General features: G+C 57.0%; 2 protein-coding genes across 4 annotated transcripts in view; one reads left to right on the top strand and one right to left on the bottom strand.

Moving 5' to 3' along the window:
- The first annotated feature begins 427 nt into the window (after positions 1-427).
- Positions 428-5,363, top strand: CHPF2 (chondroitin polymerizing factor 2). The gene is made up of 4 exons (XM_066385298.1): positions 428-940; positions 1,392-1,956; positions 3,107-3,289; positions 3,917-5,363. Exons 1-4 carry the CDS (start codon positions 681-683, stop codon positions 5,222-5,224), a joined length of 2,316 nt encoding a protein of 771 aa, XP_066241395.1. The 5' UTR covers positions 428-680; the 3' UTR covers positions 5,225-5,363.
- Positions 5,364-5,484: 121 nt separating this feature from the next.
- Positions 5,485-26,359, bottom strand: part of SMARCD3 (SWI/SNF related, matrix associated, actin dependent regulator of chromatin, subfamily d, member 3) — a 29,691-nt gene continuing 8,816 nt past the window's right edge. The window contains exons 2-14 of one of the 3 annotated variants that reach the window (XM_066385297.1): positions 18,998-19,074; positions 11,474-11,685; positions 9,716-9,758; positions 8,882-9,004; positions 8,675-8,797; positions 8,330-8,425; positions 8,063-8,164; positions 7,631-7,792; positions 6,742-6,839; positions 6,466-6,601; positions 6,069-6,191; positions 5,858-5,959; positions 5,485-5,642 (exon numbers count right to left, since the gene is read on the bottom strand). In XM_066385297.1, coding sequence (XP_066241394.1) covers positions 5,589-5,642; positions 5,858-5,959; positions 6,069-6,191; positions 6,466-6,601; positions 6,742-6,839; positions 7,631-7,792; positions 8,063-8,164; positions 8,330-8,425; positions 8,675-8,797; positions 8,882-9,004; positions 9,716-9,758; positions 11,474-11,676 — 1,365 coding nt within the window. In that variant the 5' untranslated portion in view covers positions 11,677-11,685; positions 18,998-19,074 and the 3' untranslated portion in view covers positions 5,485-5,588. Of the gene's footprint in view, positions 5,643-5,857; positions 5,960-6,068; positions 6,192-6,465; positions 6,602-6,741; positions 6,840-7,630; positions 7,793-8,062; positions 8,165-8,329; positions 8,426-8,674; positions 8,798-8,881; positions 9,005-9,715; positions 9,759-11,473; positions 11,686-14,173; positions 14,458-18,997; positions 19,075-26,359 lie in introns of those variants that run through there. The other 2 variants (XM_066385295.1, XM_066385296.1) reach the window with 2 other exon arrangements.

Consider the following 26,359-nt stretch of genomic DNA (forward strand, 5'->3'; position numbering starts at 1 on the left):
AGCTCTTTCAGTAAATGGAATAAAACGTGCAGGGTCCCCAGTTGCTCTTGCTCTTGGGAAAGGCCTACAGAGGCAGCTCCTCTAGTTGGGGCCCGTGTCCTGACAAAGCGTGTGCTTTTCCCAGACTTCTTTATCAGTTGCTGTTGGCTCTTGACTTAGTCTATGGATGTGTGTCGTTCTTCTTTGGGGCTTAGGTTTGGCAGGATTGAGTTTTGTTTCCTCCTGTTTGTACTGGAAGACAGACCATAAGCCATTCTTGGGTGAAACTGATTCTAATGTTTGTTACCATTTGGACTGAGGGTTCGATCTGGCACTTGGACAACTGAAGACCAGGCAGACAGGACTGTGAAGACGGACAGCCCACCCTCCCAGGCAGACAGGACTGTGAAGACGGACAGCCCACCCTCCCAGGCAGACAGGACTGTGAAGACGGACAGCCCACCCTCCCAGGCAGACAGGACTGTGAAGACGGACAGCCCACCCTCCCAGGCAGACAGGACTGTGAAGACGGGACAGTCCAGCCTCCTGGGGATGCTGGGCCTGGAGGCACACACACCTTGCTCTGTTGCTGACCTCGTTGACTCCAGGTTCCCTGGTTAAAACTGCAGGCCCCGGTGGTCTAGCAGCCATCAACCCACTGATCAGTCTTCGACGCTGGGCCTCGAGGCGGGCCTGCCACCATGCGAGTAAGCTCCCTGTTGGCTCTGCTGCGACCAGCCCTGCCCCTCATCCTGGGGCTGTCTCTGGGATGCAGCCTGAGCCTCTTGCGGGTTTCCTGGATCCAGGGTGAGGGAGAAGACCCTTGTGTAGAGGTTGTGGGAGAAGCAGGACTGCAGAACCCTGACTCAGGAACTCGGCTCGACCAAAGCGATGAAGACTTCAAACCCCGGATTGTGCCCTACTACAGGGATCCCAATAAGCCATACAAGAAAGTGCTCAGGTGCGAGCCACGTGCGTGCCTAGTCCCCTGATCCCGGCTAAATTGGCTGCTCTAAGTTGTCCTTGCCTCTGCCTCCACCAGCCGTCTGTGTTAGGCTCCTTGGAGCAGTTGTTAGGTACCATTGTGATTTGTTCCTGTTTTTCCCCTCCTCCTCCATCTAAGAAAATCTCACCCATTGGTATTACATTAGTGTTGGATGTGATGTTCTCCAGGAGGGTAGGAATTGCATCTATATACTTCATCTAAGCCATCATTAGTAGACCCCTTTCCAAATCAGTTCCAGTGTCAGCTGTTCAGAGGACGCATCCTCCAGGTGCTAATTAATATCAATGAAGTCTCTTGTTTCTCTTTCTCACCTCTACTCACTCATTCCGCAGGGCATGTGTATGCTAGAAAAGCTGGGTTCCTAGGGATGTGAGAATTGACCTTCAATATGCTGGTCTCTCCACAGGACTCGGTATATCCAGACAGAGCTGGGCTCTCGGGAGCGGTTGCTGGTGGCTGTCCTGACTTCCCGGGCCACGCTATCCACTCTGGCTGTGGCTGTGAACCGCACAGTGGCCCACCACTTTCCTCGGTTACTCTACTTCATCGGGCAGCGGGGGGCCCGGGCTCCAATGGGGATGCAGGTGGTGTCTCATGGGGACGAGCGGCCGGCCTGGCTCATGTCAGAGACCCTGCGCCATCTTCACACCCACTTTGGGGCCGACTACGACTGGTTCTTCATCATGCAGGATGACACGTATGTGCAGGCCCCCCGCCTGGCAGCCCTTGCTGGACACCTCAGCATCAACCAAGACCTGTACTTGGGCCGGGCAGAGGAGTTCATTGGTGCCGGTGAGCAGGCCCGGTACTGCCACGGGGGCTTTGGCTACCTGTTGTCACGGAGTCTCCTGCTTCGGTTGCGGCCACATCTGGATGGCTGCCGGGGGGACATTCTCAGTGCCCGCCCTGATGAGTGGCTGGGCCGCTGCCTCATCGACTCGCTGGGTATCGGCTGTGTCTCGCAGCACCAGGTGACAGCCCTTTTGAGTCAGTCCCGGGCCCTGACAGCTGAGCAGTGACTGAGGGACTGGTCTCAGGCTGGGTGCTGCCAGCCCCTTCCCCACAGCACCTCGGGGCGGCTTCACAGACTCTGAACGTCCCTCTCGCTCCCCTGCTCCCTTCAGAACATCTTAGACCCTGGGGGGCTGTCAAAAGTGGCACCTTGTCAGAGACTCTGTGAGCAAGGCAGAAAGGTGACCCCTGTTCATCAGTTCTCCCCACACCCCCAGCCCCTCCCCTGAAGCACTCACAGTCGGGAACTCTGGGAATGATCTAGAGGTGTCCACTGTCCTGGAGAAGTGAGGCAGTCCCTGTCTTTGGCACTGGAGAGGAGCAGTCTCCTGCTTCGGTTGCGGCCACATCTGGATGGCTGCCGGGGGGACATTCTCAGTGCCCGCCCTGATGAGTGGCTGGGCCGCTGCCTCATCGACTCGCTGGGTATCGGCTGTGTCTCGCAGCACCAGGTGACAGCCCTTTTGAGTCAGTCCCGGGCCCTGACAGCTGAGCAGTGACTGAGGGACTGGTCTCAGGCTGGGTGCTGCCAGCCCCTTCCCCACAGCACCTCGGGGCGGCTTCACAGACTCTGAACGTCCCTCTCGCTCCCCTGCTCCCTTCAGAACATCTTAGACCCTGGGGGGCTGTCAAAAGTGGCACCTTGTCAGAGACTCTGTGAGCAAGGCAGAAAGGTGACCCCTGTTCATCAGTTCTCCCCACACCCCCAGCCCCTCCCCTGAAGCACTCACAGTCGGGAACTCTGGGAATGATCTAGAGGTGTCCACTGTCCTGGAGAAGTGAGGCAGTCCCTGTCTTTGGCACTGGAGAGGAGCAGACGAAGCCAGCATCTTAGGAGTAGCTGCTGGCTCGTGGTGTTCGTTCTCTGGGTAAACAGTAGGGTTCTCTGGGTAAAAGGGCATCCTTAGTTGCCTACTGAACATTCTTTGCCCCCTCAAAATCTGGAGGTGAGAGTAAGGCCAAGGTTAAGGGGACGCTGGACCGAGCTTCCACTCCCTGAGTCCTTCCGCAGCAGTGGCAATCATAGGGGTGAATGCTGGGTATGGTCAAGGGCTTGGGACACGCAGCCCTCTGTGTGTGGCACTGATTGGTCTAATTGGGTTCCTCTAGGGGCAGCAGTATCGCTCATTCGAACTGGCCAAAAATAGAGACCCCGAGAAGGAGGGGAGCTCAGCTTTCCTGAGTGCCTTCGCAGTGCACCCCGTCCCCGATGTGACCCTCATGTACCGGCTGCATAAGCGCTTTAGTGCTCTGGAGCTGGAGCTGGCGTACAGAGAGATCGAGCAGCTGCAGGTGAGCAGGCCCTGGCTGGAGGGGGCGGGCACATTGAGTGGGCAGACGATGGCGGGGGAGGGGGTTGTGCTGGCAGGGTAGAAGGAGGCCGGCCTTACCTAAATTAAAGAGAGGAGGGGGCTCTTAGGTCCAAGTTAGTCATCAGGCTCGTGGGAAGACTTGGGTGCAGTTAGAAGGGTTTGCAGGTGAACTGAGGACCGGAGCTCAGTGCAGTGCTCAGGATGGTTTTAGCTCCTCCCAGTAGCATCTCTACACCAAGGAGGCAACAACCCCAAAGCGCCCCAACTTCTAGCACTGCCCTTATACAAAACCAAGGGTAGAAGAATATTCGAGTTGATTGTGGGGTTGCCACAGGTGGATAGGTGGCCACAAAGGGCCCATTCTCAGGAGGATGAGAGTACTTTGGGATGAGACGGGGAGGCTGCCATAACGTCTCTCTGCCCACTGCATTCGTGTACAGGGGTGTGATTCACATGCCTGTGGCGTTTAGGACAAAGACTGTACAGGGAACTGTGTGATTAGCCAAGGAACACCCTGCTAAGTGGCAGGGCAGAGTCCAGAGCCCAGGACGGGTTGGGTCCTGAGGACTGCCTATTTTGGCCCTAACTTGTGTCCCTCCTGCCCTAGGCTCAGATCCGGAACCTGACCATGCTGACCCCCGAAGGAGAGGCAGGGCTGAGCTGGCCCGTGGGGCTCCCGGCCCCGTTTACCCCACGCTCTCGGTTTGAGGTGCTGGGGTGGGACTACTTCACAGAGCAGCATACCTTCTCCTGCACTGACGGGGCGCCCAAGTGCCCGCTGCAAGGGGCCAGCCGCGCGGACGTAGGCGACGCTGTGGAGACGGCCCTGGAGCAGCTGAATCGGCGCTACCAGCCCCGCCTACGCTTCCAGAAGCAGCGGCTGCTCAATGGCTACCGGCGCTTTGACCCCGCGCGGGGCATGGAGTACACCCTGGACCTGCTGCTGGAGGCCGTGACGCAGCGCGGGCACCGGCGCGCTCTGGCCCGCAGGGTCAGCCTGCTGCGGCCGCTGAGCCGGGTGGAAATCCTACCCATGCCCTATGTCACCGAGGCCACCCGTGTGCAGCTGGTGCTGCCACTCCTGGTGGCCGAAGCTGCTGCGGCGCGTGCGTTCCTCGAGGCTTTCGCGGCCAGTGTCCTAGAGCCGCGAGAGCACGCGCTGCTCACCCTGCTGCTGGTCTACGGGCCTCGGGAAGGTGGCCGAGGGACCCTGGACCCATTTCTCGGGGTGAAGGCTGCTATGGCCGAGCTGGAGCAACGGTACCCTGGGACGAGGCTAGCCTGGCTCGCTGTGCGGGCCGAGGCCCCTTCCCAGGTGCGGCTCATGGACGTGGTGTCTAAGAAGCATCCTGTGGACACGCTCTTCTTCCTCACCACCGTGTGGACCCGGCCTGGGCCGGAAGTGCTCAACCGCTGCCGCATGAATGCCATCTCTGGCTGGCAGGCCTTCTTCCCGGTGCACTTCCAGGAGTTCCATCCTGCCCTGGCCCCGCAGAGGCCTCCCCCAGGACCCCCCGAATCCGGCCCGCAACACCCCTCCCCTCCGGGCGCCGATCCTGCCCGGGGGGCTCCCGGCGGAGGCCGGTTCGACCGCCAGGCTTCCGCAGAGGGCTGTTTCTACAACGCTGACTACCTGGCGGCCCGCGCGCGGCTGGCCGCAGAACTGGCAGGCCAGGAAGAGGAGGAAGCCCTGGAGGGGCTGGAGGTGATGGATGTGTTCCTCCGGTTCTCAGGGCTCCACCTCTTCCGGGCTGTGGAGCCAGGCCTGGTGCAGAAGTTCTCCCTGCGCGACTGCAGCCCGCGGCTCAGCGAGGAGCTGTACCACCGCTGCCGCCTGGGCAACCTGGAGAGGCTGGCAGGCCGCGCCCAGCTTGCCTTGGCTCTGTTCGAGCAGGAGCAGGGCACCAGCACCTAGCGCCCGGGTCTGCGTGCCTGGTGCCCCTCTCCGACTCGGCCCCTGGGGGATCAGGCAGGACGGACGGACAGATGGGGAGCTTGTGGCTGTATTCTTTTTGTTGTTGTTGTTTTTAAACAAGAAAACGTGATTAAAAGTGTCTTCTGCCAAAGTGTTTTTAGGTCTGGGGAAACAGGAGTGTGGAGGGGCGGGGCGTTTCCCCAGAGAGACCCACTGCCCCCCTTCCTCTCTCCCAGCTGCCAATGACCACACAGCTGCTCTCAGATGAACGACCTTTAATCCAGTCCCCACCTCACTCAGGAGCAGGTGGGCGGGCAGGCGGCTGAGGGGTGCTGGCCGCAGGGCGCGGGGGTGGGGGGGTGTCCTAGGTGTTGCGCACCACCAGCGACTGCTCCAGCTCCTGCCTGCGCTGCTGGATCTTTAGAGAGATCAGAACAGGGGCCGAGGCACGACACACTGGTGAGTGAGGGACAGCAGCCCCAGCCTAGCGCGGCCCACCCGCCTGGGGGAAGACCACCTGGGAGCAGGGAGGGTGAGGTGAGGGGCATGCTGGAGCAGAATGGCACCGACGAGGCTGAGGAGGGAGGCTTCCCCAAGTGCAGAGGGGGCCTGAGCCCCGGGGCCCCTGCACACCTTGCAGTAGAAGTAGCGGCTGACAGCTTCCTGGGACCAGGGCTGCTGGTAGAACTCGGCCCGGCGCTCCTCCTCAGGGTTGCCTGCCACATCTGTCATCACCTGGGGGGGGGGGCAGTGGGGTCAGCCCCCAGCCCAGACACCTCCAGCCCCCATACCACCTTGACTATCTTTTGATCTCCTATCCAGTGCTCCCCGAGACCTCCTTCACCTTGAGGTCCCGGCTCTGGGAGCAGAGCAGGTCTTGAATGTAGCCTTTGGGGTCTCTGGAAAAGCTTAGCATGAAGTCCCTCTGGATCTTGAGCTGGTTTATGGACTCAATCGTCTCATGGATCTACAGGTAGAAAGACAGAAGCTTTCACCTGGGCAGAGTGAAAGCTTTCACCTGGGCAGATGTGGCAGTAGACAGGATGGAGGAGGGTGGCAAGTGAGGGAAGCACCACTATGGTCCCTTTGAAAAACCGTCCCTTGGGCCCCGGGTCCCTGCAGTCCCAGGCAAGGGGGTGACTCATGTCCTTCCTCTCTCCATCCTCTCTCCACAGGCCCATGCTCACATCTGCTCTGTCTATCCTGTCATGTGTGGGTGCAGCTCCGGGCTCGGGCCCCACCTTACTGTCCAGAGCGCTGATCTCCTGCTGGTTGGCGGTGGACAGCAGAAAGCTGCTCATCTGGCCCTTTAGTGGCTCCTCCACCTCCACATCAATGTCGTAGCATGCTGTCTTCTTCTGGTCCGAGGGGTCCACACTGCCGGGAAGTTCAGCTCTTGGTGTTCACCTGCCCCCACAGAGGCCACGGAGAGGGAGGGGGGTCCAGGGATGGGAGGGGCAGAGAGGGCAGGACACCACACACAATGTCCTGGTCCAAGGAGCATGCTGGGGCCTCACCTGATGACGTGGTTGATGACAATGGGGTCAGGGGGCAGCAGCAGAGCTGTTAGGCGCTGGGGGATCTCAGAAAACTTCAGCCGGGGACAATCGAAAATCTGAAGCGGAGGAGAAAGTCACTCTTTTGTGCCTGAAGGGAGCTTAACTAGAGTTCTCGAAGCTTCATCTGGAAAGGCTGCAGGTGGCCAGGAGCAAGCCTCCTTCCTTGGGGTTCAGGAGGCCAGGACTAGGGGGCCTGCGGGTCAGCCTGCCAGGGGCAACATCCTGCTCCCCGCCCTTACTGTGCAGCCTGAGCAAGTTACTTAACAACTCAGACCTTGGTGTCTTCATCTCTAGAACAGGGAGTAACAAAAGCACCCCTCTCTCAGGATTGTGGTGAGAATTTGGTGAGCTGGTTCCCATCAAGGGATCGGAACGTGCCTGCCCAACATATGGTATGTGTACACATGCTCAATAAACAGCTGTTCTTTCTATTCCTCAGGTTTCTCTGCTGCATTTCTTTAAAATTCATTAACAGTAATCTCTACTACGATAGAATTTTTGTCAAACCCTTTTCATAGCCATTTGATTTTCCTAACTGCCCAGGGACTCAGAGGGGACCAGCTGAGGAACAAGGCCCAAAATGGCCAAGTAACTACCTGGAGTCAACCCAGGACTAGAACCCAAGGAGTCCTACTCCTAGCACTAAGAATGACACATTCCCAACAGCTTTGTAGGGTCCCAGATCGTCCTGACATGCAATGACTAAAATGCAGCACAGAGCTGGCCTAAGACCCTAGTCTCTGGCCCCGAGACTGGAACTACAGCATCTGATACCTGGGAACCTAAAAGATCAGGGCACCTCCCCTCCTGGTGACTGCCTCCTCCGCACATCCCGGGTTCAGGGTACCTGCTGGAAATATTTGTCCCCATTGATGTACTCCTTGTCATGTGAGTCCTGCAGCCGGTTGGTCTTCACGTACTGCCACAGGGCCTGGACGATGGCTGAGCGGCTCTGTGTGTGCAAGCCCAGCAACCGGGCCAGGCGGGGATCCAGCTTGAACTGGGGGGGCTGGGGAAAAGGTGACCATGAAAATCAGAGAGTGGGAAGAGTGCAGGTCCAGGCAGCTTGGGGCTGGGATGGACAGGGGACAGGGGTGGTGGTGAGCGGGCTCCTTGGAAACATGCTTTTGGAGAAGGGGGGTAGGGAGGAGGATGGGGTCTCACAGGATGCGGGATGCAGGATGTGTACCTTGGAGGCCTCAGCCCACCATGTCTAAGAGAAAGGGTGTGGGGGGCCAAGGGCCTCGTGGTGTCTGTGGGGCGGGGGAGTGGCACAGACCTGGTAGTCCAGCATGAGGAGGAGCGTACAGCGCACGCTCAGGTCCCCCGGCCTCTTCACCTGGAACCCGTCTGTCTCCTGAGTGGTGGGCGTCCGGTGCCACTGTCCGGGGGAGAGGAGCTGGGTCACGTCACTGGCCCATCTGGGCTGCTGGGTCCTGTGGCTCGAGGGTGGTCCCTGACGCAAATCTGTGCAGCCGAGGGGACTGCAGGACATGGGCCCGTGGGAGGGTGATGATTCTAGGACAAGCAGGGTCTGGGTCCTTACCTCAACAAGGTGGTTGTCGGGGCCATAAAGGTCTTTGTCCAGCTCAATGACCAAACTCTTGAAGAAGGAGGAGAACTTGCGCTTCTGCTTGCTGGGCTGTGGGGGCAGAACAGGGACCGTGGGGGCAGAACAGGGACCGTGGGGGCAGAACGAATTGGGAGTGGGGGGCTGGTTGGGTAGGGCAGCATGGTTAGAAGCAGGTCTCTGCACCACGGATGTCTCTCTAGGCCACCCACCCCTGGTGAGGGCCGGCTCCCTGGCTCTCCGTGCAAATGTCTAGTTCTGTTCTTGGCCCGGCCCCGTACCCACCCCAGGACACCTGAAGAGACCTGGGCTGGGACGTACGTCATCCAAGAGCTTCCCTTCCACCCGCAGCTCCCAGGAGGCGATGCTGCCATCGGAGTCCTCGGCATCAGGCTTCGCAGGGTTAAAAGTATTGGAGATATAAAGACGCAGCTTCCGCTTTTGCTGTAGGAATAGAGAGTCTCCCACCGAGTGTTCCATTCTGGGAGTGGTACCTAGAACCCCCTTCCTACCCCCACACCAGGGCACCTTCATAGGCCTCTTCAGAGCCTCCTGAATGTCCACCCGCTTCCGCATGATGGTCTGATCCAGTTTCCTCTCAAATGCCAGGAGGTCCATGTAAGCCTGGGACTCAGGGACCAGCTCCCGGATCTAGAAGAGGAGGAACAAGGCAGGGAACCAGGACCTCAGCCAATCTTGTAGGTGGAATGTGTGTATGTCATGTGATCCCAGGATACACAGAGATAGAGGGAAGCTGGCTGGTTCTGGGACTTGGAGCCTGAGAATGGGACCTCTCTCCAGGACTCTGTATCTAGCAGTGGCGGCCTCATGTGTAGGCATAAAAATTGCTTTTCCCTCTAGGTAGACCCCTGTATTTTGTCACCAAGGGAGGCCAGAGCCAGGGGCTGGTGACAAACTCCAGGGCTTCACCTCCTCCTATTGTCCTTTCCTTGTCACACTGCCTCTGGGCTTTCCTTGGGTGTCTGCAAAGTGACTAGGGTCCTTGAGACACTTAGGGGATGTGGCTGATGGCCTCTATCCTGGTACCTCACTCAATCACTCCAGCTGATATCTCAGCCATGCCAGCCCCCCTTCCCAGCTTGGTATGACACGGCATCCAGGCCCAGGATGCCACTACCCCTTAGGGTTCTGTTCCTTCCCTCTGCCCACCCCTCCCTCTGGCCTGGGGAGCCTCATTTCTTAATTAGCTTTTTAAACAAAAAGTAAAAGTGACTGTGAGCAATGCAGCTCTGCTCCTCAGGGGAGAGGGGAGGCAAACAAGGCGGGGTGAGGGTGGGGGGGAGAGGAGGTGGAGCAGCAAGGGGTGGGGGTGGGCTGGGGGCTGCTGTGGAAGGCACTCACCCTTTGAGGGAGGATTTTGTCAGCCATCTTCCTCCTCTTGGCACTGTACATTTTTTAAAGAAAAAACCAGGTTACCATGGCGACAGATCTGGGAGTAACAAGGCCACCTGCTAAATTATCCCGACATCTCCGCCTGCCCGGCTGGGGTTCCACAGCCCACTCCTCTGCCCGCCCAAGGGGTTATGACAGCGGTGTGTGGTATCGGTGCTTCGTTTTCTTGTGGGGAGCAGAGGTGACACTGTCCTCTTTTTGGCCTGGGCCCCCCCTCTGCCTCACCACATCCTCAGGGCCAGACAAATGTCAACTGAGGAGGGGCAGGGTAGGGGAGCTGCAGAAGTGCTTAGGGAGAGCTGGGATGGAGGGGGGACAGAGGAGAGGGAGGACCGCTCCTAAAGACTTGCCTGTGCTAAGCTGGGGTGCATTGTCCAAGGGAGGGGAGCCAACCCCCTGACACCAACCCCTGGAGCAGGAGGTTATGGTATGAAACCGGTGAGGACTGCACCCCTGCCACCCTGCGTTTGGAAGGAGACACTGACAGGCAGAGGGTGCTCATGCCTACGAGCAGGGCCCAGGCACACCCAAAGGGACCCAGGGAGAGAGGAAAGGTGGGGTGTTTCCTGTGGGACACGACTTCGGGCTGGACTTGGACTCTTCTTGACATGCTTGCTGCTTCTGACTCCCAAAAAGCACCCCAGGAAATCCTTGGCAAGTTTAGATTAGAGCCAAGCCTAAAAGATGGCTCTGTACTGCCCCCACGTGGTGTTCTCACCCACTGCCCCTCCCTGTCCAAAAATGTATTTGGGAGCTAGGTAAGCAGCATTCATTCAAGGTCTGATTTGTTTTGAACAAATTATCTATATGAAACTCCCCATTTACACAGAATAAATCAGAGACTTGGTAACTGTATAACAGGACAATTCATTTTGCAAAAGAATTCATCATAGGATTCCCATAAACGGAATTTTCCTTGATGTGTAAAAAATATTTAATGATGAGGTAAAAATCCATATGACACAGTTTATAGGACTCCATCCAGTGAGCAAAGGAAAGCATGTGTGTCTGGCTAAAAAGTGTGACCCAAAGGGCCTCTCTTTTGTCAGGCACCAGCAGGGGTTTTGGGGGTGCCACCAGCTGGCTCCAACAAGGAAATGGGCTGGCCCCTGGTGGCTTGGGGGAGGACCTTGTCCAAAGGACAGATTATGACAGTTCTTCAACCTTTGAGTGCCTAAGAATCTCCTGAAGATACGAGTGGGCAGAAGACCCCCACCCACCTACCCACTCACACAAGGCAAATTCCCAAGCTCCATCCCCACCCATGGCCAGGGATTCCGATTCCTAAGATCTGGCGTGGGGCGTTTAAATAGTCATGCCGGGGAATTCTGGGGAAGGTGCAGTGGACAAGCACACTTTGAGAAACGCAGTCTCAAAGCTTTGCTCTGAGTCCTGCTGCTAGTACCCCCCACTCCCCACCCCCGCCCCCAATACCAAAGAATAAAGCATCACTCAGACCCTGGGAACAAGGGGTGAAGAGAGGGAATGGAGCAAGTGACAAGGAAAAGGGCGCCACGGCTGCAGCTTGTCTAGGTGGGCACACAAAGGAACCAGAGCAGTGCCCCCTCAGCCCACCTCTCCAGAGGGCATACCTCCCAGGACGACTCGTTCCCTGCAGATCTTTTCTCCTCGCCCCTGCCAATCCCACTCCTCGCCCACCCACCCCATCCCTGCGGCCCTCCCCCTCCGTGCCGGGCCCCCACTCACCTGCGGCTCCGCGCGGGGGCGGTGGGCACAGGCTGGCCCTGGCTCTGGGCCTGGCTCTGGCCGGGCGGGGGCGCTGCTCGCTTGCGGGCGGGCTCCATGCCCGCGGGGGCCAGGCCGGGTCGCACGGCGGGGCTGCCCATGTACGGGGAGCCCGGGGGGCCCATGGGCGCCCCCTGGTGGGGCATCCGGGCTCCAGACGGCATCCCGGGGCGCTGGGGTGGGGTGGGGGTAGGGGGCCGGGGTGAAGCAGAAACAGGCGCCCGCGGGTCAGACCAGGGCTCGGCTCCAGGCGCAGCGAGCAGCTCGTCTCCCCCACCCCAAACCCCCAGCCGGTGACCCTGATGCAGCCTGCGTGAACGAGGGTGGGAGGGGCAGGGGCGCCGGAACCGCCCGACTTTGGAGGAGGGGGCTTTGCGTCCCCCTGAAGGAAGCTAACTGAAGCCAGGCAACTGCATGGGGTATCACCAGCTTCGGGTTTGAGGAAGATACCGCGAAAACGAATACTAATGGCGCCTTTCAACCTTTCCAAAGGATGTGCACATCCTCACGCTCCTCTAAGGGACAGACTGAGCGGGTCCTTCCATCCCCACTTGACAGATGAGGCAACCGCGTGGCTCAAAGAGAAAAGCAACCTAGCCAAGGTCACGCAGCTGCTCCTGGCAAAGACTGCACCCGGTAGCTGGTTCCTGAGAAGCAGGGGTTTTCAGCTGTCTGTCGCTTCACCTTGGTTAGGGGCTGAGCTCCCTGCTGGGACTCCTACGGGCCCCTCTTCCCATTCATTCTCTGCCTCCTGGCTGTCCTGCCTTGCACTACTGCACCCCACATCTCCGCCCACTCTTTTCTGCCCTGCCTCTGCTTTTGACCCCTCAGCCCCAACCCCTACCCCTTTGGTAGATGTAGATGAGATGCAAATACGCCAAGTGAAGGGGTCCACAGACTTTTTAAAGCCCACTTGTTTAGATTCCAGAGGAGAGAATGGGGGGGCAGAGGGGCTGTAAAGTGGGGGGTGGATGGGATATGGATTGGGACAAGGAGACCAGGAAGATTAGGGAGCAAGGGATGCAGCCCCTGTGCCCTCTTATCATTTAAATACCACCACTGCACCTCCAGGAGCACAGTTGCCTCCAGGAACTAGGAGGAGCCCTGACCTCAAGCTTGGTGAATCCCTTCTGACTGCCAACTCTCCCTCCAGCCCTGCAGTATGCCTAACCCTAATTCGCAGCCAGCCAGCCAACTGTTTCTGTCCATCTCTCCCACACTGAAACCTGCCTGTCCATGTGTCCGCCTCCCCCACCCACCTGACCCTGTCACTCATACCTCCAGGGTGGTGGCCCAGAATGGAGCCCAGGCCGGCCATTCCCCACCAACACAGATGGGGCGCTGGGAGTTTGGGCAGTGGGGCTCATAGCCACTCCAGAACTGAAGCTCTAAGTTGGCCCTCCCCCCAAAAAAATCCACAAGTGTAGACTTTCTCCATCCTAGATCAGCCTCTTTAAAGGGACTCCCCCATGCAGCAAGGTTAGGACTGGTAACTCAGTTGACCAACACAAACACCCCTGGGAAGTTATCCAGAGATTCGGACTGGAGGACAACCTACCCCAAGGAAACCCATTTTTCCTATCAGTGGCTCTCCCGTTTATCAAGGTCAGTAATACTTGCTGATCTGCTAAAGAGGCCCCGGAGAGCTGTGGCCATCACCAGGACCACCTCTCTGTGAAGGGCCAAGATTCTAGGGACTCTGGCCTCCCTCACTGAGACCATGCCTTCCTTTGGGGTCGCAACCAAATTTGGCCATAGTAAACCTGACTGCTTCCTCTATCCCAGGCTCCCACCCCAACGCCCACCCCAACTTCTGGAGCCAATGCCCTTCCTGTCCAACGGCCCGCCACACCCCTCCCAACCTGGCCCCTGCTGCCTCAGCTGGAGGCTCCCGTGCCCTCAGGTGGCCCTGGGCTCTCTCAGGCTCACTGTGTGCCTCTCAAACCAGCTCTTTGCAGGACCATGCTGCCCTGCCCCTTGGCTCTCCAGGCCTCGCTTGCCTGACTCCAGCCCTTCCTTCACACCTTTGAGGTATTAAGGACTCCAACTTTTGGTGGTTGAGTCTGCCAAGGCGATCCTCAGACCCCTTCATTGGGGGTCTGTCCCTAGAGAGGGACTTTCTCTCTGACCCAAATGGCAGAGGACATCAGCAAAGCCCCACGGCCCTTCTGATGGCATGCAGAGGTTGTTCAACCAGACAGCTTCCTGCTCACAGTGCCTCCAGGGGTCACCTGCTCCTTGCTCCTGAGATACACTCTCCCAACTGATGAAGAGACAGCCTAACCCATGCCATGTCCCCCACCCCCACCCCCAGGGCAGGGTTAACACCTGGGCCCACAAGGGAAAGAACGGAAGAAAATGTGTCTGGTACAGAGGGGACCCCCCCACTTGGGGGGGACAGTCCCCAAGTCCCACCCCCAGCCCCTGACAAGAACCCATGTAGACGCCTCCTTTCCCGCCCGGGGGAACCCATCGCCGGCCGGCAGCCTGACGATGTGTTCTTTGCCAGAACGCCAGGCAGTCCTGGGGCTGGGCCGCGGGGCCGTGGCGCCCCGCTAGCTGGTGGGAGAGTGGGAACCCCCTCCCGGCCCCTCCCGATCAACCCTCCATTCAGCCTGAGCCAGCTTGCTCACCCTCCCCCGCTAACTTTCCCCCACTCACCACCCCATGGACCAGAAACTCAAAAAGTTTGCTTTTCGTGGCTTTGCGCGCCCCTCCGGCAACTTCGTCCGCGGCCATCGGGGTGGGCTGAACGGCTCCTCTCTCTCTCTTTCTCTCTTCCTCTTTCTTTCCCTTTTCTGCCTTTTTTTTCCTCCAACTCTCCCCTCTGAGTCCTGCTGGGCTCTCTCACACTTCTACTCGAGCGGAGTGGGGAGGGGGCCCCTTCAGGGCTGCCCTGACGGCCCACGGCCCACGGCCCACGCCGCCGCCGCCGCCGCCCGCCCGCCGCCGCCGCCGCCGCGGCTGCCGCATTCCTGCGCTGATAAGACAGAAATAGTCTGGCGGCCCGGGGTCTGCCTGTTGACTCGGCGGGGACAGAAAAGCCTGCTTTTTCAACCCTCGCTTTCCAAACAGCGCAGATAAGCAGCGAGGCACGCCGGCCAGCCCGGGTCCCGGGCGCTGGGCAGCGGCTCTGCAGCCGAGGCCACCCGGGGCCCGCGGAAGGCAGCGTGGGGAGGGGACGCGAGGGCGGTGGCGGGGGGGGGGGGGGGGCTCGCGGGCCGTTCGGTTCTCGCCACAAATAGTTTCTCAGTTTAGGGAATCGTTGGCAGAGCCAGGCAGGGAACAGTCAGTTCCAACTTTCCCCCAAGTGGCTCCTGCTGCATTTGGAGGCCCTTTCCCCAGAGACCTGGCAGGCCAAGTAGGGAAACATTCGCTGGAAGGAATGAGGAGAGCCCGGCCCCGGCCTGAGCCCGAGCCGGAGGAGGCCTTGCTCCCGCGCCTGGCGGTGGCGGTAAATGTACCGGGGAGGCATTGCCTCCCCTCCACCCCCACGCATGCCCACAGATGTGTGCACCCTTGTCTGCCCGCGAGTGTGTCTGCACCCTGGTGTGGGCACAGCGGCGGCTGTGGGTGTGGATGTTTATGTGTGTGCACAAACGCCTTCTCTGTGTGCCTCTCTCCACCGGAGACGCGGGGCGCGAGGGCGCGAGGGCGCGAAGGCGCGCGAGCGGACGAGCGGGTGGCAGGACCTGGCCCGGGTCTTCCAGCTCCGTGTGAGTCTATTTCTGGGCCCGTGCGTCTTTGTTTGTCTCTGTATGTGAAAGTGAGGGCAATAGGGGTTGTATTTAGGAAAGAGGGCGGTGGATCGGGCTCATGAGAACAGGAAGAGAAAAATGTAGGGGAAGAGAAGGAGCTGGGGTGGGTGCTTGTGGATAGATAGGGCAGAGAGAACGTGGCGGGCAGGGCTTGATGGCTTTGGAATTGGTTATGCGGCGGAGGACTCAGAGGAGTTGGGGCTGCTGGGTATGGTAGGGCCAACCTCAAGACCCCAAAGAGAGCAGGGGTAGGGGAGGGGTTGTGAGGGAGCTCCAGAGGGCTGGTGTGGTGGAAGCTGGCAGTCTCCAAGGTTAAGGAGGGACAGGAAATAGGAGGGGCAAGTACTGAGATCCACAGGCTGGGAGTCCAGGACCCGCCCATGTCCCTAAAGACCACACCCCTCTCTCCTCCTTCTGGAGGAAGAGCCCATGGGTTTTAGGACAACAGTAGGTCAAATTAATGGGCCTCCTGGGGCTGCCCTGTCCGAATCCAGGTGTTGGGGGTGTGGCAATTTATTGGAAAACTTATTTGAAGTTAGGCACCCCAAATCCAGCATTGGGGCCGTGTGGGGGGGTCAACCCTTCAGAATGCCTTCAGAGGTCGGGACAAAGAACTGTGGCAATATTCAGCTTTCAGGATTTCTTCTGACTGTACCCTGCTTTCCCCTGGGCCATGGGGCACCCACTGCCAAACCCCTGAAAGGCCAGAGAGGACGTCTGGTCCACAGTGGTCATCATCTACCCTGCACTTAGCTCCAGGAACCTAGAGACCCCCTTCCTACCACATCTCTACCCATGTTTCCCCTCAGACCCAGACACACAGAGAGAGAATGGACCCTGGGGCTGGGGTGGGAATGGGTGGGTGGTTCCCATAGGCTGTGAAGGTGACTGCAGGCAACCTGGGAGGTCACCTCTCTAGCCTGTTCACTAACCTCCAAAACCCCTCGCTCATTCCCATTTCTAAGCCTCTGCTCCCGCTATTCTTTGCCTGTAATGGCCTCTATTTCTGTCTGCCCATTTGGATCATGTTCATCCTTCAAAACTCCCCTCAGGTCCCACCTCCTCCAGAAAGCCTTCCTTGATTCCCCTTGTGTACACAAATCTTTCTCTTCTCCGAATGCCACTGCCATCTATCCTGTGTCAGGAGTTGGCACTGGACTGACTAAGGTCTGATGTGCCCTGTGCTTCATGTGTGTTAGGTATGGGTTCCCAAATAGGTTGTGGACCTCTGAGAGACTGGCTTCAGTCCCACTCTTCCCTCATGCCTGGGCACTGGGACGCCACACGACCAAATGCCTGCAAACACCTGCAACCACCCACAGGACAGTGGCCAGTGGATGGAACTCATACTCGGCCACTTACCTGAAGGTGTGAGTCACCATGGGTGCCCCCACCCTCTGTGGGTGCTTCTAGCATGGGCTGGTGAAACCACAGGTCTTGGAGGTTCTAGGAGACTGGGTGGTGGTAGACCCCTCTAGGCTTTGTGTAAAGCACACAGTTCTCCATTCTTGGAGAGGCCTTTAGGGAAAAGATAACAGCAGAGGAGGTGGATGGATGGGCACCCCAACTTAAGCAGCTGGGAAGTGTGAGGGTGGAACCACCTAGCACTTGTGAGGGGGCTGGTCTTGGTGGGAAAGGTGCCTGAGGGGGTCAGACCACAGGCTGTGGTGGAACCGTAGAGCTGGTATCACTCAAGTCCATAGATAACTAGATAACTCCCGCCTGGGCCAAGCCAGGACCAGGGCCGCAGCCAGCAAAAGCCCCAGGAGACATCTTTAAGCTGCCCATAATGCATACACACCCCGCTCCATATACCAGGCACACACTAATGCAACACCAGGGGCAGGGGCCACAAGGATCTGCACTTGTGGTTACGGCTTAACCAACTCCACACCACACTCACAAGGCACCCGCCCTCTGACACGTCTGCATGTTGTCTTTACAGGGGCGACCCTGAGGTGTGGACACAAAGGAACCTTCAGGCCAGAAGGCAGAGGCGCCAGTGTGGGTGCCCGGCCAGAACTCCCACGTCACAAAGGCCAGGATCTCCAGTCACTCAGCCAGCCCCAAAGGGCGCTCAACAGTGCCCCGTCACTGTCGCCTGCCCAGCAGTAAGGAGACCAGGGAAAGCCATGATTCCAGGGGGCTGGGGGCCTTCCTCTCAGCCCTCTTAGCCAGGCTGACCGTCCCAGAGAGCCAGGACCAACGCGTGTCCGGGCGGAGGACGACCGCCCGGTGTCCCGGAGCCGGAGTCCCCCCTGCCGTCCCCCCATCTCTCCTTTCCTCGCTGCGGAAGCTCCACCAGCACCAAATGGCAAAGCGCTGCTCCCGGCGCAGAGAGAGATGCGCCTAGGCCGGCGGGACTGGCTCGGGGCGCCCCCAACCGCACCGAGCACTGGGGCACGTCCTGGCCAGTGGCCACCAGCCCTCGCCCTTGCCCGCCCGGGCCGGGGCAGCAGCGGGAGCCCCGCCGGAGCCGGGCTGGGCATGCGCACTGCAGCCTCCCTCCCGGTGAAGGTCAGCCCAGGGCCTAGCTGCAAGACTCGGCGGAGGGGGGAGGCGACAAGGGGGGGGAGGCAGCAAGGAGATTTAACTCCTTCCCTGCGGGAAGAAAGGTGGTCACCGGGGATGGGGCCCGAGCTTGGTGTCCCACCCTCCCTTCTTCTGTCTTCTGTGGCGGGCCGTTGTGGGGACCCTGCTCAGGGGGAGGAGGAGGCGGGGGAGGAAGAGGGAGAATGGAAGAAGGAGGCGAGGAGGAAAGGAGGGAAGCTGGGAAGGGGAATGCAAGGAAGGCAGGGGAGGAACAAAGGAAAACAGACTGAAGGGAGAGGTCTGTGTCTGCTGCCCCCTTTCCTCTGTACCCCAGCAATAAAGCGTTCCTTAGCAGAATGGAACTATGCTCTTGGATTGGTACTGGGGTGTGTGTGTGTGTGTGTGTGTGTGTGTGTGTGTGTGTGTAAGAGAATGAGAATGAAGTGAGACCACCAGGAGCGCTTAGACTGAGGACCCCTGACACTCTCCCTCTGAACCCTAGGGCAAGCCAGGAGAGCCCAAGGCATCTCTGCTTCACCTTACCTGCCTGGCAGAGGTCCCAGATCCCCGGGGAATCCTGGCCAGCCCGTGGGGCCAGGAGAGGACTGGAGGGGAATCTTCACCTTAACCCCCACCTTTAGGGAAGGATTTCCTCCAGCCAGCAGATAAGACATTGGCAGACCAGACCTTGGGCATGGGGGCACATTCCCACATCTCCTTCTTCTCCCCACCCCTCAGATCAGAACACAGCAGTGCTGGGTACCTCTCTTAATGCAAGAATGTGTCTGTGTCCAGCATACCCTCTGTTACTACCAAGGGGGCTGTCGGTCTTTCTGTGAGACTTCGCCTTCCTATGTCAGCTTCACACACACACACACACACACACACACACACACACACACACACGACACAAATAAGGTAGAGAGAAGCAAAAATAAATAAAAACCCAAATAAAGAAAAAGTGGGACACCAAAAGAGTCGTGTGACCTTGGACAAGTCACTGGCCCTCAGACTCCTCAGGAATAAGAGAAGGGCCTCCCCCCCCTGAAATCCACAGATTCCATAAGACAGAGACAGGAACCAAGGCAGACGGCCAGGAAAGAGAGGGAGACAGTCACAGGGAAGCAGGACCGCGCCAATTCAGGGGGTGCTGCTGGCCCACAGTGAGGCTGTGCTCCGTCACACACACACACACCTGGGTTGAGTCCTCACCACTATGCTGTCAGCCCCTGGTGGAGCAGGGCAAGGCCTTGGCTTGTGGTCCCTGGGGGCCTGGAAAAAAGTGAGTCGGATCAGTGGGTTTTGTCAGTCTGTGGGTGCTCCATGACCCCCTTCCTGCCCCTCACACACAGCACAGACATCACATCTGGATGCTGAAACTGCGGGTCATGGGAGGAAAGCTGAGGCTCTGGGACCCTGAGCATGCACAGCCCCGATGGAAGGCATGATTTCTCTCCCCTTCATGGCCACCATTCTTTGGGTAGTCTCTTGTAACCATTCATGTCCAGCAGCTAGTGGCTCTGTGCAAAAAGGAGCCGAACGGGCCTGGTCCCCATTTTGACAAGTAGGGGGTTGGTTGTGGCCTGGCGTTTGCATGGGATCTTGAGTGGTAGTCTCACAGCCCGTCCTGGCTGCAGCTCTGCCCAGTGGGGCAGCAGGGATGGTCCCCATAGAAACTTCCTTGCTCTTGCCCACCTCCCCTCTGGACCAGCTAGACTCAAGGCAAATGCAAAGAGGATCGGTGGCTCAGGATTCAAGCACAAGCTGTCAGGATGCCAACCAGTACCCATGGCCCTTCTTCTGTCCTGAGGCCAGGGGCCTACTCCTATCCACAGGGCTGGGGAAACACACCTATCCCCATGAGATCCTCTGTCTGCAGCTGAAGCCATCCCCCTACCCCTGCTTCTGCCATCACCCCAATGCCTGAGGCTCCTGGGAGTCACCTACCTCTCTTTATGTCCCAAACATCCTGCCTCACCTTCAGATCTATCAACAGACACGGGTTCAGTCCTCAGCCTGGGGAGCTGGGGCCCAGGTTCAGGGAGCAGCCTGTGACTTCCTGTGGACACTTAGCCCTGCTCATGGCTGGTGACATGGTCTGGGGAAGGCTACCTCCTCCTCATGGGCTGTATCCTCTCTGTGAAATGAGACGCTGCCGCCTTACTCTGGAAGGCCCTTGGCAGGCGTGCCCGGGGAAGGGCAGAGAGTTGCCCCCATCACCAGCCCACAAGCATGGACCCTAGCTCCCCAGGGTCCCTGGGCGGGGAAGATCCTTGTCTCCACTTCATGACCAGTGTCAGGACAATGTCATAGTGACCGAACACCCCACCCCTCACCCTGGAAAGCTGAGGCCCCAACTACTGCTCTGACCAGGTGCTCAGAGAGGTTTCTGCCACCCACTACGTTCTGAGGTCTGGGATGTCGCCTGGCGAGTGGAAAATGCTGAACACAGAACAGAATTCACCTGCATTCTCTTGAAGACATTTTTGGGTCAATTAAACCAAATGGCAGTGGGCAAGGGAATGTTATAACGAAACATCCAGGGAAGCAACTGGAGAGCTGGCCTCCCAGATGTTTTCAGCTCCGTCCGGAGTCAAGGGTGAGCCCCATGTACAGGGTCTGAAATGTACTTTGCTCTGCATCAATGGCGGGGGGGGGGGGGTTCGGTGCACCTGCCTTACTGGGCCACTCTCATCAACTCCTGCACGCTGGGCGCTGGGCTCCCTGAGGCTCCATGAGTCCCATGTGCTGCTCCCCTCTCTGACCTGAGCCCTTCCGCTCAGTCTGTCATAAGAAAAATATCTAGTCCACTGGGTCACTTCTGCAAACATTCCTTTTGCTTTCTTACTACAGCAGCTGGGGCCCTGCCCAGAGGATGTTTTCCCAGACCCCCCCCCTACCACCACCACTGACCTCAACATGGGGTAGGACCCCTCCTTGCCCCTGGCAGCTGCTTTCCAGGCCCCTGTCTTTATACCTTACCCTCCTGCCCCCCTCCCCACAATACATGGCACCTTCATTTCCTGAGGGTCTCAGCTCCCAGCTCATGATCACTCCCTGCGGTGTGACTCTCTGCCCTCTCCCTGGTGCTTCTCAGATACTCTGGCCCTGGTTCCTTGGCCACCTCCCCTCCAGCGATCCCCCCTTCCATATGCCCCTCATGCCAGGGTCATCTCCTGGACCTTGTCATTCCAGCCATTGCAGCCCCCACCCCCGAGATCAGTCTCGAGCACCTCATTCTCCGACCACTCTGTCCAACACCCCAACCTCCAAAGCCTATGACACCACTGGGACCACTGGGCTTTCTCTAACCTACATCCCCCATCACAAAGACACCCGTATATAGACTCTCTTCTTTTAAATTACAGGGACGTAGACAGAACATAAAAGTTATCAATTAGACTCTCTTACTTAAGAGTTAAATCCAACTCCACCAACCCTCCACTGCACCCAGCACCTGACTGAGAAAGACACAGACCCATCCACCCTCCAGGACCTGGTCGCCCACTGCCACTTCTGGAGCATGGACTTCCTCATGCTGCAGGCCACCCCAGTCTTTCCCCGGTCCCTTCACTTCCTTCCTTGATCGCACTCCGACATGACTTTCCCTCATCTCCTCCAACCTGCAGCTCTTCTCCCACCTCACTCCTGGCAGACACCCTTGCTTCTTGCTTTCCTGAGATCATGGAAGAAACTTCTGGAGACTCCCACCTCCCAGCTGCTCTGTCTCATTCCTGTGGGACTTCTATGTGTCTGCTTTGAAGTCCTCTGGTGTTCTGGCTCCTGTCCCCTCTCATAGCCTCAGGAATATCACTCCAGCAATTCTCACTCACACCATCTAACGGTCAGTTTCCCCTATTGGACACTTCTTGCCCTTTCCCCATCTGCTTATCCCATCGGCCACCGCCCAGTTGCAACAGAACTTCTCAGAAGAGTTGTCTCCAGCCCTGGCAGGGTAGCTCAGCTGGTTGGAGCACTGCGGTTGCAGGTTCCATCTTATGGCAGGGCACATACAAGAATCAACCAAGGTGAATGCATGAAGGGGTGGAACAGCAAATTGATGTTTCTCTCTTTCTCTCTCTCTCAAATCAATCATCATAATGAGTTGTCTCCATTCAATGTCTTTTCTTCTTCCCCAATCCCAACCCTTCCCAGTACAAAGCCTCCCATGCTGTTAGGCTCACCAATGAGCTTTGTGTTGCCAAATGTCACCCTCAGTTCTCAGGCATCATCTTGCTAAACCAGCTGCCTCAGTCCACACAGGTGGCCACTCTCTCCCCTTGGAAACACGCTCAGGCCTTGACTCCAGGGCACTCCCCTCCTGGGTTTGCCTCCTGCTGCTCCTTCTCATCTGCCCAGCTGTCCGGCCCATCTTCCCTCTCAGTGCAGGACTGCTTCAGAGCTCACGCCTGGGTCTTCCTCACTTCCCCACAATCGCTCCCCTGGTGACCTCATCCAGCATCATATCTTTAAGGAACACTTCTATGTTGACAACTACCAAAGTTTTCCTTCCAAGCAATCTCCTCTCCCAACCCTTAAGACTTGAATATACAGTCCTCTGCTCAACACTTCCACCCAGATCGTTCATAGATGGCTCAGCCTTGGTTTTGGGGATAGGAAGGCAGGACTTTCTATAAATGCCTGCCCTCTGTCCACATTCTTCATTCTCCTCCCAACTGCTCAGACCCACAACTTCGGAGTGATCCCAGAATCCTGCCTTCTCTCCTCCCACATCCAATCTGGAGGCAAGAAAGTCCTGTTGGCACTGGGTCCAGAATCCAAACCCTTCTCACCTCTTCCTGCCACCACCTGGTCCCATCTGGGAACAGTGCCTAGCTTGCTTTCAACCTACCCCAACTCATGCTCAGCATGGCAACCAGAGTGGCCTTTAAAAAGAGGAACCTGGGCCTGACCTGTGGTGGTGCAGTGGATAAAGCGTCAACCTGGAAATGTTGGGGTCGCTGGTTCGAAACCCTGGGCTTGCCTGGTCAAGGCACATATGGGAGTTGATGCTTCCAGCTCCTCCCCCCTTCTCTCTCTCTGTCTCTCTCTCCTCTCTGCCTCTCCTCTCTAAAATGAATAAATAAAATTTAAAAAAAGAATCACACACACTTGCAAAATAAAACTTTAAAGAAAAAAAAAAAAGAGGAACCTGGCCTGACCCGTGGTGGCACAGTGGTTAAAGTGTGGACCTGGAACGCTAAGGTTACCGGTTCAAAACCCACGCTTGCCTGGTCAAGGCACATATGGGAGTTGATGCTTCCCGCTCCCCCCTTCTCTCTCTCTCTCTCTCTCTCTCTCTCTCTCTCTTTCTGTCTCTAAACATGAATAAATAAAATCTAAAAAAAAGGGGGGGGACCAGATCATGTCATTTTTCTGTTTGAAACTCTCCTACCCCCCCCCCAATCTTATTCCAAGTAAGAGCCAAGGAGGTCCTGCAGGTCCCAGGACCCAGTCCCAATGCCACCCTGGCTTTGTCTATGCCCTCACCTCCCGTCACCCCTGGACTGTCTTCTCTGCCCCAGCCTCTGGCCTCATGGTGGTTCTGCAGAAACTCCAGGTGCGGCCACCCTGAGGCTTTGTTCCGTCTGCTTGGGAGGCCCTTCTGCATGGCTAACTCTCCCATCTCCCAAAAGTCTTTGTTCAAGTGCCCCCTTCTCAATGGGCACAATCTGTCCACACCATTAAAAACTGCAGCCTGCCCCCCCACCACACCATTCCTTCTCTCATTCTGCTCATCTTCCTGTGGGGCTGCCCACCTTTCATCGCACTATGTCATTGGCTTACTCCTCCTGTGAGTGTCAACCCCTCTCTCCCCTGGTGTGAATGTAAGCTCCAAGAAGGGAGGTGTCTTTCTGTTCTGTTCATGAACAAATCCCTAAGAGCTGGCACATGGTAGAGGCCGTGACCTCACAGGGACAGAGAGAGCCTATGCCAAGTCAGCTTGGGGTTTCCAGTGCACTTCCCAATTCTGGATGATGTTACAACCTGTGCTCCTGTTATGGCAGGATTCATAGCAGTAACATCATCTTAGGTTTGAATAGAACTTGACTGTTGGCCAAGTGCTTTCACACAGTTGGCCTGATCCTGACAGAGATCCTTGCAGGTTGGGGGGGGGGGTAGGTAGTATTCTTATTCTAAAGATAAGGAAAAGAGCCCTGGCCGGGTAGCTCAGTTTGTTAGAGCGTCATCCCAATATGCCAGGTGTGGGTTTGATCTTTGGTCAGAGCACATACAATGAATGTATAAATAAGTGGCACAACAAATTGATGTTTCTCTCTCTATCTCTCTCCTCTCCCTTCCTCTCTCTCTCTAAAATTAAATTTAAAAAAATAAATAAATAAGGAAAAGAGGTTTTATTACATGTGTGGCTGGGACTGCAAATCGGTCTCCCAACCTCAAGGTCCCTGGGTTTTCTCTTCCATCCCAAGCTGCCTCCCCAAGGCCCACGTAGAATGCCTTCCCACCGGGAACAGTCACACACACATGCACGTGGGCCCGTCCACCTTTCCCGAACACCTGCCTTGTAAAGAAGACAGTCAAGACCCCGAAGGCCTGGCCATCGAAGCTGAATTACCCTCTGTTATCTTTTCAAACTCACCCCAAAAGATCTCAAGCAGATTGTGTCAAACATTAAGAATACAAATTCTGGGAAATCTACTGTCAAGGTGTCTAGAACAAACTCCAGTGCATTTGAGGGTGTTCCTTTAGGCCTTTCCTGTGTTAGAATTACCCAAATAACGAGCCTCAGTTACACTGTGAATAAACCCCCCGATCCCGTGTTCGGAGCAGTGTAGGCAGTCTAGCTCTGCACATTCCCACAGAGGGCAGAGCTGGACCCAAGGCCAGGGAGCAGCCTGAGTTCTAGCAGGCTGGGGACTCGAGAGATTCCACAGTGTCAGGGAGTCCCTCTGTCCCCCGAGCCTTGGCTCTTCATGTAGCCGGTATAATGTAGGATCATACCCCCCGGAGGATCTCACCACCTAGAGAGCTCGTCTTTCTCCTGCATCAAACATGACTCCTGATGCTGAAGGCCGTGGTCCCAGTCCCTCTGTTATGGTTGAATTGTGTCCCCTTCCCCTCAGCCCCACCAAACTCATTTGTTGGAGCCCTAACCCATAGCACCTCGGCATGTGATCTCATTTGGAGAAATGGTCTTTAGAGGTCATCAGGTTAAGATGAGGTCATTAGGGTGACTCTAACCCAATATGACTGCTGTCGTTATAAAACAGCGGAAATTTGGCACAGAGGCTGACATGCACAGAGGACACAGGAGAAGATAGCCATCTACATGCCAAGGGACAGGCCATCCTTACAGATCTGCCCCCAGAAGGAACCAACCCTGCTGATACCTTGATCTCGGACTTTTGGCCTCCAGGACTGTGGGGAAATGCATTCCCCCCCCAATCCGGGAATACATTATGGTGGCCCTAGGTACTGATCTGTCCCTCCAACGCTGCTCTTGAATGTCTCGATGCTGGCCTGCATGTGCCCCCCTTGCCCATCCAGGGGCCATCCACTCTGCCCCCGCATTCTGAGCATGGCTCACAGAGCAATGGGCTCCTTCACCACCACACAGGGCAGAGCTTGGCCCAGGAGACCTAGTCTGTGTCTCTACCCTATCCCCTGTTGACAAGAGGACAACAGCGTCAAGTCATGCCAACTTGTCTGAGCCTCAGTCTCTTCATCTTCAAAATGGGTATGCCATGATCTCAACTGTCTCACTGGATTACAATGGATAGCAAAACAGTAACAAGAGGACATGTGGACATCCTCTGTCCACAGAGGACTGGATAAAGTCAGCACTGTTATTAACGAAACACACTTTGGTAACAGACCTTCCCACTTTGGACTTGTACTGCATACACTTCACTGTTGATTAAACCCTCACTTCCCTTCCTACTCCGATGGTGCCAAAGCATGTCATCCCATTCTTATCAAGTTTCCTTTGTGGACTCAAGAACAGATGCTTATATTTATTTATTCCTGCTCATATTCACCTGGTAAGCCTTAGCCCATTATTCTGGCTTGAGAGATTTCAAATCTCCATTCCATTCCCCAATCCATTCCCCATCCTTCCCAGCTAGGCGTCACGCACAAGTCCTTTGGGCATGACCTTCTCTCTTCATCCCGGTCTTTGCTGAAGGTACTTAAAGAGGACAGGCACCAGGACAAAGCCCTCCCTCCAGACAATCTCTCCCCTTTGGGTTTAGTCTTCAACTGGCAGTAAATTTACCCCATCATAGAAATATCCAGTTCCAGGATGGGGTGTCAAGTGGTTGTTTCAAATCAGCCACAAAAGGAGTGTTTACACTATGGGAATTGGCAAACAATACACATCAGAGCTTACCTCCCCCTTCCCAGCCTGTGAAGAGCCAGTCCTTGGGTGACTCTAAACCCACACACCACTGCCTCCAGCCATCATTTAAGTGCCAAACTCAAGACATTAGGGAAGACTTTGTCAAATGCCTCCAAATCAACACACGTATCTTTACGGAGCTTAGTAGCCTACAAAAGAGTTCAATAGTCACTATATAATCTGGTACTTTCAACATCC

This window comes from Saccopteryx leptura, chromosome 5 (genome assembly GCF_036850995.1).
Source record: "Saccopteryx leptura isolate mSacLep1 chromosome 5, mSacLep1_pri_phased_curated, whole genome shotgun sequence".
Taxonomy (NCBI): Eukaryota; Metazoa; Chordata; class Mammalia; order Chiroptera; family Emballonuridae; genus Saccopteryx; species Saccopteryx leptura.

Excerpts from the sequence above, each read along its gene's own strand:
- CHPF2 (XM_066385298.1), top strand. The coding sequence starts at position 681 with ATGCGAGTAAGCTCCCTGTTGGCTCTGCTGCGACCAGCCCTGCCCCTC. Across the intron at positions 941-1,391 it reads CCATACAAGAAAGTGCTCAG|GACTCGGTATATCCAGACAG; the intron begins GTGCGAGCCACG and ends GTCTCTCCACAG. Across the intron at positions 1,957-3,106 it reads GCTGTGTCTCGCAGCACCAG|GGGCAGCAGTATCGCTCATT; the intron begins GTGACAGCCCTT and ends GGGTTCCTCTAG.